We start from the raw sequence: 15,208 nt of genomic DNA, 5'->3' as shown, positions 1-15,208 counted from the left end.
CCACTCTGCTGGTGTGTCTTTCTTTGCTTCCTCTATCCAGCCTGTAGTACTTTTCAATTTATTTGATAGATATGACAGACAGAATCACAGAAATTAGCAATATATACTAGTCTGGCCTTTTCCTAGCTGATTATATTCCAGTATATATGCCTCATTTGAAATCACAATTAATTAAAATGGGTTTCTAATTTCCAATTGTGTGATGTAGATGTCAGTAGATAGACATATATGGTACAAGAAATTAAAGTTTGTTCAAGTTGGTCAAGTTGGTCATATGGCAAATGATTCGTAGCTGATGACACGCACCTCTTCTTCACCATACATGAAGATATATGCTGGCATCATCTGGGTTAACCATGTGCTGTTGATCAGTATATGTACCTGGGCATCAACGTATCTTCTGGGTCTGCAGCTGGTACGTTTATCTAGACGAGACGTGTGCTACTTTATTCTTTACCATTCACCTTACCCATGTTTCTGTCCAGATTCAAATTTCAACAACTTGGATTACATGAGTTTCATATTTTCCACATGCACACACACACCCAGCATATATTCTAGACTGCCTCTAATTAACCTGCATTAATTTTCAGCTTCATCACAACTCACAAGCTTGAGACTTTGCATGCCATCCCCATTCCCCAATACCAGAAACAGGGACATGGGTCAACTGCCATCATTGTGAAGTTCCAACACATTAAGCAATTACCATCACATAATTAAATTAGTTTGACAAACATTAATTAATTGTGTAAAATTACTTCTGCAACTTGATGTCACATCCAATATCTTACACGCAATCAAGTATTTGAATGACCCACTTGCTTAATCTCTAATTAAATGGGCAATAATGTTGTAACATATATGCCAATTATAAAGGAGACAAGAACTATTACATAACAAATTTTTCAAATGAGCTGAGGATAATATGATCAATACATACATGTCCTGTAGAGGGTGTTGAAACTGAAAGTGAGGAAATTATTGTGTTTTGGGCCAAACTACAATAATGCCAAATGCAGGCACACTGAGGACGACACCTGAACTCTCTCAACATTAAGGGGAAAATAATCACAAGGAAAATCATATATAACAATCATTTTTCTCTGGGGCTGTTCTAACAAACAAAGATGATTTGCATTACGCACTGCTTATTGCAGTACAAGTAACCTTGAATCTTTCAGTCTTACAGTCTCTGTTCTTATGTTGCAAGAATTAATTAGTCCACAGAACTGATTAATCTAACATTCTTTCCATGAGATTAATAGCCTTTAATTTGCAAGTAATTGAGTTATTTTATGTTGTTATTAAAACAATCTTTTATGTCCAAGATAAGGTTTGTAAATTAAGGATGAAGTTCAGAGGTGGCTCCATCTGATTAACATACTGGTCCTTACTGCTTTTCTGCAGATTGTTAAGAGTGATGATAAGGTGGCACTAATGAAGAGGCAATCAAAATGTTGGCTGATATGTTTTGAGACATGAACTATATATATGAACCAAAAACTAAACATCAGAGTATGGCTGATCTTCAAGCAATTAAAGTCAGGTGGCAATATCCAGAGTTTCCCCAAACATGCACTTCAATGGGGTAGAGTAGTAGCCCTCAGTTGAGGGTTTTGTAGAATTCCTAGTGAAGTGGTCAGGACAACTCTAGGGGATAGCTAACAGCAGGCATATGCATCTCCTTTTTTTCTTTAATTTCTTGGTTTAGTTTCTGCATAAAGGAATGCATAGCAACCCAACACCCACTATATATAGTGAAGGGGTGAAGGTTATTCATGTTCCTTGATATAGTCAATAAGGGGTGTCCTTGAGGTACAGGATAACACCACTAGAGAAAAAAGAAAAATCCCTAGAAATTGAAGTTATTAAAATTGATGAACCTGGTCAGAATTGCAGTCAGATGAAGTTGAGAACAAAACTGAAGTTGGGTGGTCATAAGCTCTCCCCAAGTCCCAGCCCTTTGTTCTCTTTCATAAATCTCTAATTAAGCCCTGTTCCTTTCAACATTTTCCTGGATACAAAAGCATACATTCTCCAGAAGCACGTCTTGATGCCCCAGTACAATAACAAGTAGCCAAAGCAGATATGAGGATCTGACAGCAATTTGATGGATATGGCCTTGAGAATAAGTGTGGGCCAGGTAAATAACAATGCCCACAAGACCACAACACAGCGCACAATAGCACCTGCACTAAATCAGAAGCCTTTTAATTTCATGTGCCCGTGATTGCGTGTATATACCAGAATCAAGTTGGTTGTAAATAAGTAGTGCTTTGTATGAATCAAAAAGGCTGAAAAGGAAAGGATCTCATGAAGGAAAATGCATGTGAAGTTGTGAACAACAGAAGATAGAATGTCACATGACAATCACCTCAATATTATTCTCTACCTTCCATTTAGCCTCCTATGTTGTCTAGGTGCATTGCCTTCAGATTTCCCCCTTTCTCCTATTGAACAAGGACAAAGAATTGAGGACCATGCAAGATATGCACAACTAGATGCAAGGAGAGTCACTCACTATATATAGAAGGGTTGGTTGCAACTCCTAACCAAGAAACCAAGACAAGGTTTGAGAGATAATAGAAAGACCGAAAGAAAAAAAGAAAGAAAGAAAGAAAGAAAGAGAGAAAGGGAAATGTCAGGTGTCCCCTAGAGTTCCCTTGACCACTTCATTGGGAAATACTAGTGTCTTCTTGCAACTATGTATCCTACTGAAGTGTTTGGGGGAACTCCTGGTGGCATTTGATTTTATTGAGAATCATGAGGAGGCAGGCTTATAAATTTATAATCAGCTGGCCTTCCACATGCAGTCCCCTGTTGCAATGTACTTGTATGAAGCTCTGATTCTAGTTTACTACATTTGCTATTGTTGCAGCTAAATCATAAACTAGATAGTATTCTCCTTCTTTTAGTTGGGTAAATTATGCCTTTTATTAGTCATTTCTTTCTACTATATTTACACAAACAGTTTTTTTCAAACACTCCATTAATCTTTCTTTTTTCTGCCACAGGCCCACAAGAGATCAACATTCAACGGGAGAAACAAAAATTAAGACAAGAGAGCAGCAGCAACAGCAAACTGACAAATTAAGCAAAGTCTGTGGCTAAAGCCAGGGGTTGAGAACAACGGGATCTCTTGGCCTCCTTTGTATATCCGCCCATTCCTCGATTACTATGATAGTAGTATGATTGAATCCCAATTCCATAGACCTTGAATGGTAAATGTAAAGTGGAAATGTTAGCCATTGGATTACAGACCAAGAACAAAGCAAATGAAATGAAATTTTATGTTTAATCTTCATGTTGTTACCAAATTGCATGCAACAGCAAGTCAATTTTCTTTCTGGTTTCCATTATTTTACAATGATAAATTCTATCCATGGCTACCTCATGATGAGGTCTGTCAACATGAGGGACTAATTTGCTGGCCTGATGCACAAAGCTATAGACAGTTGAACTAAGCCATACAAGGTTTCGCATATTCCTTTCTTTTTCAAAATTTGTTAGCCCAAAAGAAATTAAGCTTTTTCTTCTTAATATAATAAAAAAGAAAAAAAAGAAAAGAAAAGAACATAAAAGAAATGAAAAGACGAAACTTTAAAGATTTTGAACCGTACAATTTGTTGATCATGCTTCTTCTCGTAAACGGAAAGGTTATGATTTAAGTGCTATTCGATGTTTTCCTGCGTTTTCTTGGAAACCAAATGGAGTCCTTCCATTTTAAGTTCAGGTGAAGTACGCAATCGATGAACATCCATTTTGCCCCAATACCTCAAAAGCTAAATTATATGAAATTAGGGTTTCATAGAAGAAATAATTGTACGGCGACGTTTAGGCGGTTGATTGACAAAGAGGCTGTTTAAATATAATTGATGGATCTTTTACTTTGACGCACAAGTCTTCTCGGGCCAAGGGCTCATAACTAAACACCCTTACACCCGAGCCTCGAGGCTATGATAAAGTAATAGGTGCCTTTTGTATTCAACATTTAAACTTTGGCATTCAATATTCCTATTGTTGATATGCTACATTTGTATCTTTGTTATTCTGCATTCCTACTTTTAATATTCAACATTCCTAATTTCCTACATTTGATATTTAACATTGATACTCTTGGTATAAATTGTGACAATTTAATCAACAAATAAATAATTTTTGATTTACTTCATTTTTTACAACGACCAAATTAAAAATAGATAGTTTTACTTATCAAAATATAATGTAGAATGAACCTCACAAAATTCTTCAATGAAAGAGGTCTATATATACATATACATGAGATCCCCTTCTTAAGAAGAGTCTTTTTTACTTGAATCAACAAGGATCGCATTATTCGTGCTATCTCACATTATGTATGAATCATCTAAATCGTCTAATTTTTAGTTATACATTTAAAAAAAATCTTTGCGTAAAACAGCAAAATCAGAATTCGATCATTGGACAATTTGATTTCATTATATATGATTATTTCAATGTTTATAGGAAATACTATGTTCATTTATTTATACGGTCATAATTAGATGACCAAAATGATTTTTATTCATTTGATTTTAAAAATAATAATAATAATAAAATTAATTGAGGATCTAATAAATAAACGGTTCAGATCATTAAATTACATAAACAGTTGAACCCATATACCACAACATTTTATTCTTTTCAAAAAAACTTCACATTAATTGTATCATTTGCATGAACAAGGGATCGATGAGAACCCTCCTAGCTAGCTAGCTTATCGATCGAAGAGCATACGTCTCAATTACGGGGAGGTCGATTAGATTGTCTTGACTGATTACTACGGCCGGCGTCGCCATTCTTGGTATATATAGCATCAAATGAGACCTGGAGTTCCCCCAAACACTTGAGTAGGATAATGTATATGATTGATTGATGATGATCGATGATCAAAATTAAAGAGTATATATTTCCCAACGAATTGGTCAATTAATTGGGATAAAGTTGTCGGCGATGAACCTAGACGATATGTGAGATACATACATAAATTAATGTTATAGATCGATCGAATAAGATCACATAAATATGGAAGTGAGTGGTACTGAAGTGGTCCATTCTACAGCCTTTCCTTTTTCGGCTCTTCAGATTCGATCTGGTATATACAATACACCCACCTAGCTGACTATCAATGATCCATCAAAGTCACACAAAAAGGGCTTCAAATTATGCAGTGCAGGACTATCAATTGCTAGGTATATAGTGATCAAAAGCTTATTACCAAGTCGAGATAATGAGATCCATCGACCCGGCCACACCACCATATATATATCATCATCTATATATTACTTAAATATCAAGTCCCAAGTTAATTGATATTATTTGTTATATGTAAGCATTCATACACACGTACGTACATGATATGATGATATATGATATATATTATCCCAACCTTAATTTGCAAAGAGTGCTACTCCTAAAGTCAATGGATCTAGCTTGGACAAGTGGTTATAAATAAGTGGATTAATTTTTAGTTAAGAACTTTATATTTTTTGTCCTTGTATGTAATTTATTATTATTATTTAGGTTGCTAGTTCAATAAGAAATTAATGAGAATATATACAACTACGGGGAGGAATTGAAAGACCTTTCAAATATCTATCTTACGTACGGTTTGGTGCCCACTCCCCTCAAATATCCTTTAGTCTTGGTATCCTTCATCTTACCTACAATAGCGACCAGGTTCAACTGTGGCCAAATGATTCCAATTCTCTCATCTAGCAAGCTCCTACAGCAGTTCCTTGTTGATAAGTAGCTCTCTCCCAGAATGAAAATTAAACCCGGCCGGCCAGAAGCTTAATTGGTTATATATATGGCATGCATGCTGGCCATTGTTTACTCGATCATCAGTCATCACCAAGAATAAAGCAAAGGAGATCGAAATGAAGTCAGCTGTCCACTGGAGTTTCCCTGATCACTTCATTGGGATTAATTGGGTCGATCTCTTTTTTCTAATCCATGCATATATCCCACTGAAGTGTTTGGGGGAACTCTTGTTGCCACCTGACCCATGCAGCTGATCATACATATATTTACCAAGTAATTAATATCTAATATATTGTATATATGTTAGTCCGGTTTTTAATTCATTAGTATTCTTTTTTCCATGCGGATTAATTAATTATGCATGTCTCTGAATTTATTCCTTCCAGCTGATATAGTTAATACCTTGATTCTTGTCCACTGGATCCCATTTCAGAAATAGTTAATTAGTATTCTAGTATATATACTCACAACTTTCCTTGATATAATCATCATGGGGGTATCTGAAAGCCGAAGTTATAAGTGGGAGCTTAATTCAGTCTTTCAAATTAGCTTGTTTAAGATACCTCTTGCGTAGCACATTTTATATTTTATTTTAATCATTAGAATGGTTTACTTTTTAAATCTTCATTGAACGGTCGTTTTTATAAAAAATTTAAATAAATGAGAACATGCAGAAAATGCCATTATGCCAAATGAGAAAAAGCATAACTGTGAAATTTAATAGTATTTAATTTTAAATCTACAAGGATTCAACATAGATTTATTGCCATATGAGTCTTGATGTTTCTTTCTATTATTTCCTTTTTTAAAATCTAACAATTTTTTTTTTATTAACGTTTCGTTTAGATTTTTATGACGTTAAAATTAACTAAACATGTGAACGTACTAAACAGCTATAAATATAACCCAAAAGGGCTTACTCTATACTGCAAAGCAAACCTTGAAATTCACATTCTTCCAAGGTATTATAAAATCAGAACAAGAGTATGGAGAAGACTGCTGTCAATTATGTCCTTTTGTTGGTCATTGTATCTTGTGAGTTTTTCTTAATGTTTTTCAAGATTCTTTAGTAAAATTTGTATGTCATATATATACGAACACTTGAATCTTTAATTGACTGATGGGTTACTTTTAACACTAGGACTGAAATTTCTTTTTGACATAGGAACGTACTCATGTCTCACTAGTGAAACATTATGTACGTGCAGGTGTACCATTATTGTCAACGTTGCCAGGAGCCGAAGCCAAGTCGACAACATTTTGTAAAAATGATGCTGGCTGCAAAGGCTTTCCATGTACTTCAGGATCAGCTAAATGTTCAAACCATCTTTGTAAATGTTCATCTGGGCCACCTGGGTCACCTGGGCCCGAAATCGTTCCTTCTCCGATGGAAGAGCACCGATGCTCTACTTTCCCCGACTGCGAAAATGTGTTAATGGTGAATGCAAATGTGTAACTAGCCTTGAACTTGGAGTTACATCTATGTACAAGTGGCTATGTGATTGTAGTCTTGATCTTCAATAAACTAAATAATTCACAATAATAAATATGGTTTTTCCGATAGTGAAGAAGAGTTCTTTTTTTTTTTTTTTTTTTTTCCTAAAAGAAGAGTTCAAGTTTTTGAAATTCACCATATATAAGTCCTTTTGGCTTTATATATATAGTATTCCTACAAGATTAATCTGGTCAGCTGTAACCAAAATCGAGAACAATACTATATATTATGTAGATTTCAAATATGGCATATATGGCTCCTTAAGAGCTTGCCACATTCACATTTCCCTGCGTAATTTGTCAAGAGGCAATCACACGTAGAGGTCAAAGACGACATCGATCTTCGAGTGAGGGCCTTCCTCAATCCTCAAACCTTTTTCACCAAAATTCCGTTCTCTAACTCATCTTTATACCGGGTAACCGGCACAAACTCGGTCACTTTAACCTGCTGCTTACACCGAAAGTGCACTTTACAAACATCATATGCTACACATTTGAACCAATAATTGATATAAAATTCCAAAAGTAGCAATCTGCATGCAAACTTAAAAAAACAGAATATTTTAACTACAAATTGGCTGGCTAGCTACCTAGGCTCATTCCTTATCATCCCTACCGAGTTCACCAGTCATGGTTTTCATAAAGAATCTGAGATGCCATGCCACCATTAACATGGTAGTCATGGCGTTATGTTTATCTGTACTTCTTGATACCACATTTGCATTTGTAAGTACTAATTATTCTTAGTTGCAATGCACATTTAATAATAATGAATTAGCTTCTTTTGTGCACATTGATGTGTAGTTTATTGATGCTCTAAATCTTGCTATATATCTTAATTTTCAGTGGTTAAATCATGGGGGTGACATTAATAACAGAAGGTACGCTAATGGGGAAGTGCTAATCAACGGGAGGACAGTTTTAAATATGCGGTTAAGATGGAAATTTTTCGCCGGCAAAGACATATCTGCAACCCCTGCAGTAGCTGAGGGAAGGGTCTATTTTCCATCATGGGATGGAAATTTGTATGCGGTAAATGCATTCACTGGCGCTTTGATATGGATGCAGAACCTTGGTCAGTTAACTGGACTAAATGGAACAGGAGTGGTGACGAATGTGAATGTGACTGTGTCAAGGTCAACCCCAACAGTAGCTGCTAACCTCTTGATTGTTGGAATTTATGGGCCTGCTGTTGTGATTGCTGTGAATCGAGCAAATGGGAGGCTTGTGTGGTCGACTCAACTAGACCCACTTCCTCGAGTTCTCATCACAATGTCTGGAACTGCATACATAGGGTTAGTTTAACATGTTATGTTGTTAAACTATCAATTTAGACTATTGATTATGAAAATGAATAATGTTTCACTTTTGCAGGGCATTTTATGTTGGAGTGTCATCTTTGGAAGAAGCATTACCAGTTGAACAATGTTGCACTTTCCAGGGCAGCGTAGCTAAGCTAAGTCTTCGAACTGGTGTGATCTTATGGCGGACTTATATGCTGCCCGACAATGGTGGTAGATTGGGAGGTTACTCAGGAGCTGCAGTATGGGGAAGCAGCCCCGCCATTGATGTATTCAGGAGACATGTGTATGTGGCAACTGGGAACCTCTACACAGCTCCACCTGAGGTGCTCCAATGTCAACAAAAGCAGAATAACCAGACAGGAAAACCTAGCCATCCTGATCAGTGCATTGGTCCAGATGTCAACTTCAATTCAATTCTGGCGTTGGATATTGATTCCGGCAGGATCCGATGGTCCAGGCAACTGGGTGGTTATGATATTTTCTATTTTGCATGTTTGGTACCAAACAACCCTGACTGCCCACCAGGACCTAATGAGGACGCCGACTTTGGAGAGGCACCAATGCTGCTTCGCATAAACGTACCTAATGGAACAAGAAGTAGAGATGTCGTGGTGGCCGTGCAGAAAAGTGGGTTTGCATGGGCTCTTGACCGTGACAATGGAGATATAGTTTGGTTTAAGGTAGGTACTTCGTATGAAAGTTGAATCATTTCTAGATTGTATAGTACTGAAATGAGTTCCAAAGGCTACTACTAAGTACTAACTAAATTTGTTGAATTTTGTAGCTGGCTGGACCAGGCGGCAAGGAAGGAGGGCAATGGGGTGCAGCCACAGATGGGAGAAGGGTGTACACAAACATTGCCAACAGCGAGCGAGAGAACTTCACCCTCATACCTTCAGGCCTGACAACAACAGCGCGCGCATGGGTGGCTCTTGATGCAAATTCTGGGAGGATTGTGTGGTCAACTGCAAACCCTAGCAATGAAACTGCCCAGGGACCTGTTACGGTGGCTAATGGTGTTGTTTTTGCCAGGTCTGTCGCTTCCAACGGTCCCATATATGCCATGGATGCCAACACTGGAAATATTTTGTGGTCAAATAATACTGGTGCAACAATATACGGGGGTGTTGCGGCAAGCTATGGGTGCATTTACTTCGGGAATGGGTATTCAGTTGGCCTGGCCAAGTTTCACCCTTCTTGGACACCCGGGACTTCACTCTATGCTTTCTGCGTTGTATGAGGGATATAAACCTCTTTGTGAACGTCTACTATGCTTCAGATCAGATGAGGCTTGAGTTGAGGTGCACAATTGCACATCAAACTCTAAATAAATAAAATAAAACCATTGCAAAGCAATGGACATTTTAGTAACTATAAAGCTCTTTGTGCAATAGGCAAGAAGATTTGAGACATATCATAAACCTAGAGATCTAGCCTCTGGTATCAAAGTATTGATTTCCAAAACAAAACCCAAATATTTAACATGCAAAAGGAAATTGGAAATTTAAAGGCTTCTCGCATTTGTACATAAATGATGAGACAAAGACAGAATGTCATAAAGATCAAGCCTAAAGTAAATTATCCAAACACCATGACTATCAAATAACCCCTAATGCTAAGTAAGAGAACAAACTGTGCATTTAACAAACACTGATTAGTCAACAAACTAATCTTGCTTACACATCAATAAAACCTGTAATTCCAAATGAGTTTATATATTTCACTTTCCCTCCCTTTGATATACTTCCATGGAGCAATACCTCATCCAAAATCACCTCCTCCACTCAGGCTGGATCACCTTATCTGAAATTGGCATTACCCACAACAAAGGACAATCAGAATGCATTCTATAAATTTCAAGTGGTCCAAAGACGCATGAAGAATAATTTTACCCAAAACAAGCAATGTAATAGAATGATTTTTCTTTTTATACTAAATAAAATAAAATGCTATATAATACATAGATGAACAAGACAAATAATCAATAAGGAAGCAACAAGAAATTTAATATAACATTTTCTGGTTTATATTCAGCATAACTTTCTCCCAGCCTGAGGGGAAGTTTTAACAGTTTGGCCCAAATTTAAGGCAGAATAGAAAAACCTAATAAAAAAATATGTCATTGCAGCCCATTGTGTGAATATATCTTACTGAGACCAAAAGTTGAATGCACATATGGATATCATGAAAATTTCCCAACATACACTAGAATGAGCATATAAATGCTTGAACAGATGGATGCGAAATAGATGGATGGATGCGTATGCAAGAGAGCTTCAAAATTTGTTGGGGGAGTGGTGGAAATGAACAAGTGCAAACTAGAAATGCAACCAACCCACAAACAAAAACCACATGGAGAAACTTCCTAGGTTCAGCACTTACCAAAACCATCCCTAGAAGAAGATAAAGATTTATCACTTCTGATAACTCCTTTGCCAGTTGCTTGAACTAGTCTCTGTGCTCGTGGGGAAAGAGAACTTAACTTGCTGTTAGTGGAAGTAGAAAGAGAATGTCGCCTGGTTATAACATTCTTCTCAACCATATCTTGGGCAAACCTGGGGGATCCCTGTCCTCTCAGCTTAGCTTTTGCAGATTTAGTTGGTGCCATATAACTTGGCACTCTTGGTGTGTTATGGACCCCATTCTCTTGATGATCAAACTTCACAGGTAAAGAAGCCCTTCTCTGGCTGGTTTTCTGATTCTCATTGCTGATAAAGTTGTCCTTAGAGTTTAGCTCCTGATTTATTGCTTGAACCTCGTCATTTGCAACACTGTTCTCCAAAGGTTGCATGTCAACAGAAGGATGGTCATGTGGCTTTTCCATTGGTTCCTCTGTTGATGACAGTTCCAGACTTCTTTCAAGATTTGAGTGCTTTGACACTGCAACTGTCACATGTTTCATCTTCTCGGACAAATCACTAGTGCCCGGCTCTGAATCATCAGGAGCAGCAGGAGCCAATCCGTTCGTTGCACTGTGCTTTGGTCTCTCTTTATCAACCTCTGGCCGATCAGAAACTTCCTTGGTATCAGAAATTTTTTTTGAATTACTTTTAACCTTCTCAACTTCATTTTGTTGATGCTCCTGAACTAAGATTACTGAAGGACTAGGAACTTTCCTCAAATTGCGTTTAGCCTTTTCAGAGTCTGGAGTGACACGATTTGACACATTTTCAACAGTTGCACCTGAAAGTCTCCGGACACTTCTTTTTGGCCTACCTTTTTCAGTTTCTATCATTTGAGCCTTCTTGTGACTCCTACGAGACCTTGGATCAAGATTTTTCTTCGGTTGTAAAACAGGTTCCCAAAAGTATGATCTGGTCCAGCGCTCAAGCCACTCCCCGGACGAGTTAGGTTCCCCTGGACCATACTGGAGACGTAGAGGAATAGCAGTAGGCAATGAAGCCAGAAGCTGAAAGTAAAAATTATATGATTTAGATTGGGTTACTTCATAAACTTAAGCTAAATTCAGTACATTTCCTGAAATGACCGTCCAAATAAATAAATCTCAAATAAGTGAAATAACCATCTCCTGGGCAATACTAAAGTAAATCTCACCTTCTGAACAAATACAATTTTTGACAGCCTCTCCACCTGGGAAGATGACCTTACTCCAGAGATATCAAAACACTTAGCATCCTGATGGATATATAATTGCAAATAAAAGCCAATTAAAAAAAATAATAAAAAAAATAAGCTTTCCATGAAACAATAAGCTCTTCCAAAATTCTGTAGCTCATCTACATCATATAAGCAATATATTAACACAGTCATATCATGTAGGATTCTTAACTTATGTATAACTTAATCAACCAATTCAACATGCTCCTCATTTATGTTGATTTGGTCATGATACCACCCCCAGTGCTAATAGACCAATTATATAGGTGAATTCGTTACAACAAAAATTATACAGACTTTTTTCTCTGGTCGAAAACCATGAATCAGAAGTTCTGGTTCAATGCAACAGTCAATTGAAAAGGTAACCAGAGACTACCAGATGTATTTTATGCACTTCAATCCCAATGTCAGAATGTCTAACACGTTGACCACGAAGCAGTGCCTGAAACTTAACAATCCCCTGGACACAGAACAATGTGGACACAGCTTGTCTTCTAACCAAGTGACCACGAATAAGTGCTTGCAGCCTTATGATGCCCTTGAGGGTTCGAAATGCACGGCGAGCCTTCAAAGATAATTAGCTGGCATTATTAGCTTATAAGGTTGGCCAAAAACACTACCAAATATTCATCAGTAACTAAAATTATCTCACAGAAATACAACAGAAAATGTATACGAATTTTACTAAGCACAAGTGTCAGGCAAAAACAGAGCGTGTATAATAGGAAAGTACCACATAGCCTCTGTAAGCACATTGTGCCTTTGTGGCAGCTTTCTCTTGCTTGATTCTCTCCGGATCTTCCTGAGAAGAACTAAAGATAGCTTCTGTTTCATCTTCCTTTGCAGATGAAACAACTACATCATTTGGCAATTTGGGAGCTACTCTGATTTCTGAGTCCACTTCATTACCAGCACCAGTCCCTACCAATGGTGGTGATATCAATGGAGGATCCACCGTTAACTCAGACACAGATACCTTTGAAGAGATCACTGCTTCCCCTTTGTTTGTAGATTTCTGTGCACAATAACCAGAATAACATCAATGAAAATAAGACAAAAGAAAATTAACACATAGATCCCATTTAAGTAATAATCCTGTTGGACTTCCAGTGTCAAAATCTCATCCCATAATTTATGTTTTTACCTAAAATTTAGAGTTATAACATTATTCAAATGGTCACTCTCCAGAGTTTGTGATCCATTCACCAAATGACTGAGACCAAAATATCATCAATAAATTAGTAATTTCGAATACTTCTATCAATTATGAAGCAAGTGAAGAAAAGATGCAAGCCTACAGACACCAAAATCAAAGTTTCTCCTACAAGTCTACAAAACCCAACCGTGGTATAGGTCGCCAAGACAAAAATTTCGGGTCTGCTTCCATCAGGCTCATATGGACCAGTTGCAATTTTCAGGCTTCCTTTTTCTTGGTTAACTTGACAAGAATTTAAATTTTTGTATTTTTTTTTCAACCCCATGCTATCTAATCAAAAACCAGTTGATTTGAACACCAATGTGTATCTTAGAAGTACCTCTTTTCCTTTGGACAGAGTAGACTTGGATGATTTCTTCCCAAGAAGCAAATTCTTGATCCATTTTCCGGGGGTTTTTCCCATTGTGAAAATTCAAAGACAGCCCACAAAACTTAATTCACAGAAACCTGCATGAGTACACACAGTTGAGCCATTATAGTAACTAATTACTAGTTGAATTAATGTAAATAAAAAACCAATGCCAAAAATCCATTTATGAACAAAAAACTGGGTTCTAAACAACATGGTGTATTGAACTAGTTAAGCTAACTGAAATATTACAATAAAAACATACAACAAGGACGCAATTGAGTTGAGTTAATTTATCTTCCTAGGAAATAAAAAGGTTATTCCAAAATTTAAAATAAAAAAGAAAAAGATAAACCCTAAACTTGAAATGAGACGTTAAGAACAAAATGTAACACAAATTTACTGAAATAGAAGTACTAATATTAAGAAAATAATAAAACAAAGAAATGCAATAAATGTAAATAACGCTTGGTTTTGAAGAGCTAATATGAATATTGAGGCAAAAAAGGAAAGCTGAAAGTAGTTAAAGGCGAAGTCCATTCGATCTAAGCATTCCGTCAAAACGCAGTGCTTTGAAGCCCTAAGCCTCCCTCCATTACCGAACAGAGAAATATGAGAAGCCAAAATAAGAAGTACCACAAAATGAAGAAGGAGAGGGTTAGTGAGTACAGTGTTTCAGTGAAAAAAGCCACTTGATTCTGCTCTTGTGAGCTCTGCTTCCACTGTTGAAAACACCTGAAAATTTGCTGAATTAGAAAGTTTGTAAAATGTAATAAAAGCGAACGCGAAATGGAAAGATATCTACGAAACGAAAGGGAGTACGACGCCGTGTAAGGAGGGTTTCACTTTATCCATTGTGTATTGGACATTTGTGAATGTGGGCCTCGTCCAGATTTGAGTTGACCCAATAAGGAAATGGGCTGGAGAATTCTATTTGCACCCTACAATTTGATCTGAACACCCATTATTTAAGTTGTTATTTTACCTTATTAAAAAGGTTAGTGCTTCTTGGCCAAAAAAAAAAAAAAGTTAGTGCTATTCCGACCACCTTAAACTGTTGAGTTCATTACTCTATTTCAAAATTTCAACTTTATTTTTAAAACAAAAAATTTCAATTTTGTTTGTCGGGTCATTTGACAGTTATCTACCGAAATATTTATAGTTACTCGACAGTTATCTGCTGAACATTGATGAATTATTCGGTAGATAACCACCAAATATAAATAAAAAAGGCATTCGACAGTTATCTGTCGAAATATTTGTATTTATTCGACACTTATCTATCAAATATTGGTGGATGTTTTGATAAATGACCACCAAATGGATCTGGGTGATTTCATCATGTTTTTGCAATAAAGGGTAAAATAAAAAAAAAGTGGGACAAAATATATTAGAGTGGTCAACTGTGGAAATGAAAAAGGCATTCGACAGTTATCTGTCAAA

General features: G+C 36.7%; 1 protein-coding gene and 1 long non-coding RNA gene across 2 annotated transcripts; one reads left to right on the top strand and one right to left on the bottom strand.

The window, feature by feature from the left end:
- Positions 1–2,593: 2,593 nt before the first annotated feature.
- On the top strand, positions 2,594–3,303 carry LOC147295097 (uncharacterized). Its single transcript, XR_015120820.1, has 2 exons — positions 2,594–2,922; positions 3,018–3,303. It is a non-coding gene; the product is annotated as an uncharacterized LOC147295097 (long non-coding RNA).
- A 6,661-nt stretch (positions 3,304–9,964) lies between these two features.
- Positions 9,965–14,565, bottom strand: LOC147295096 (protein IQ-DOMAIN 29-like). Its single transcript, XM_086232189.1, has 7 exons — positions 14,435–14,565; positions 13,736–13,863; positions 12,934–13,215; positions 12,577–12,765; positions 12,138–12,218; positions 10,965–11,991; positions 9,965–10,385 (listed from the first exon to the last, which is right to left on the bottom strand). The coding sequence occupies exons 2-7, from the start codon at positions 13,817–13,819 to the stop codon at positions 10,354–10,356; spliced, it is 1,695 nt and encodes a 564-aa protein (XP_086088315.1). The 5' UTR covers positions 13,820–13,863; positions 14,435–14,565; the 3' UTR covers positions 9,965–10,353.
- Positions 14,566–15,208: the final 643 nt, after the last annotated feature.

Source organism: Dryas octopetala, chromosome 2 (assembly GCF_963921425.1).
Source record: "Dryas octopetala chromosome 2, drDryOcto1.1, whole genome shotgun sequence".
NCBI lineage: Eukaryota > Viridiplantae > Streptophyta > Magnoliopsida > Rosales > Rosaceae > Dryas > Dryas octopetala.
This window is presented reverse-complemented; position numbering and strand designations above follow the sequence as displayed.

Bases quoted from the DNA above. Each gene is read 5' to 3' on its own strand.
- LOC147295096 (XM_086232189.1), bottom strand. From the start codon at position 13,819: ATGGGAAAAACCCCCGGAAAATGGATCAAGAATTTGCTTCTTGGGAAG. The intron at 12,219-12,576 runs GTAGTCTCTGGT...TATATCCATCAG, and splicing joins AAGTGCATAAAATACATCTG to GATGCTAAGTGTTTTGATAT. The intron at 10,386-10,964 runs GTAAGTGCTGAA...TGCCAATTTCAG, and splicing joins TTCTTCTAGGGATGGTTTTG to ATAAGGTGATCCAGCCTGAG.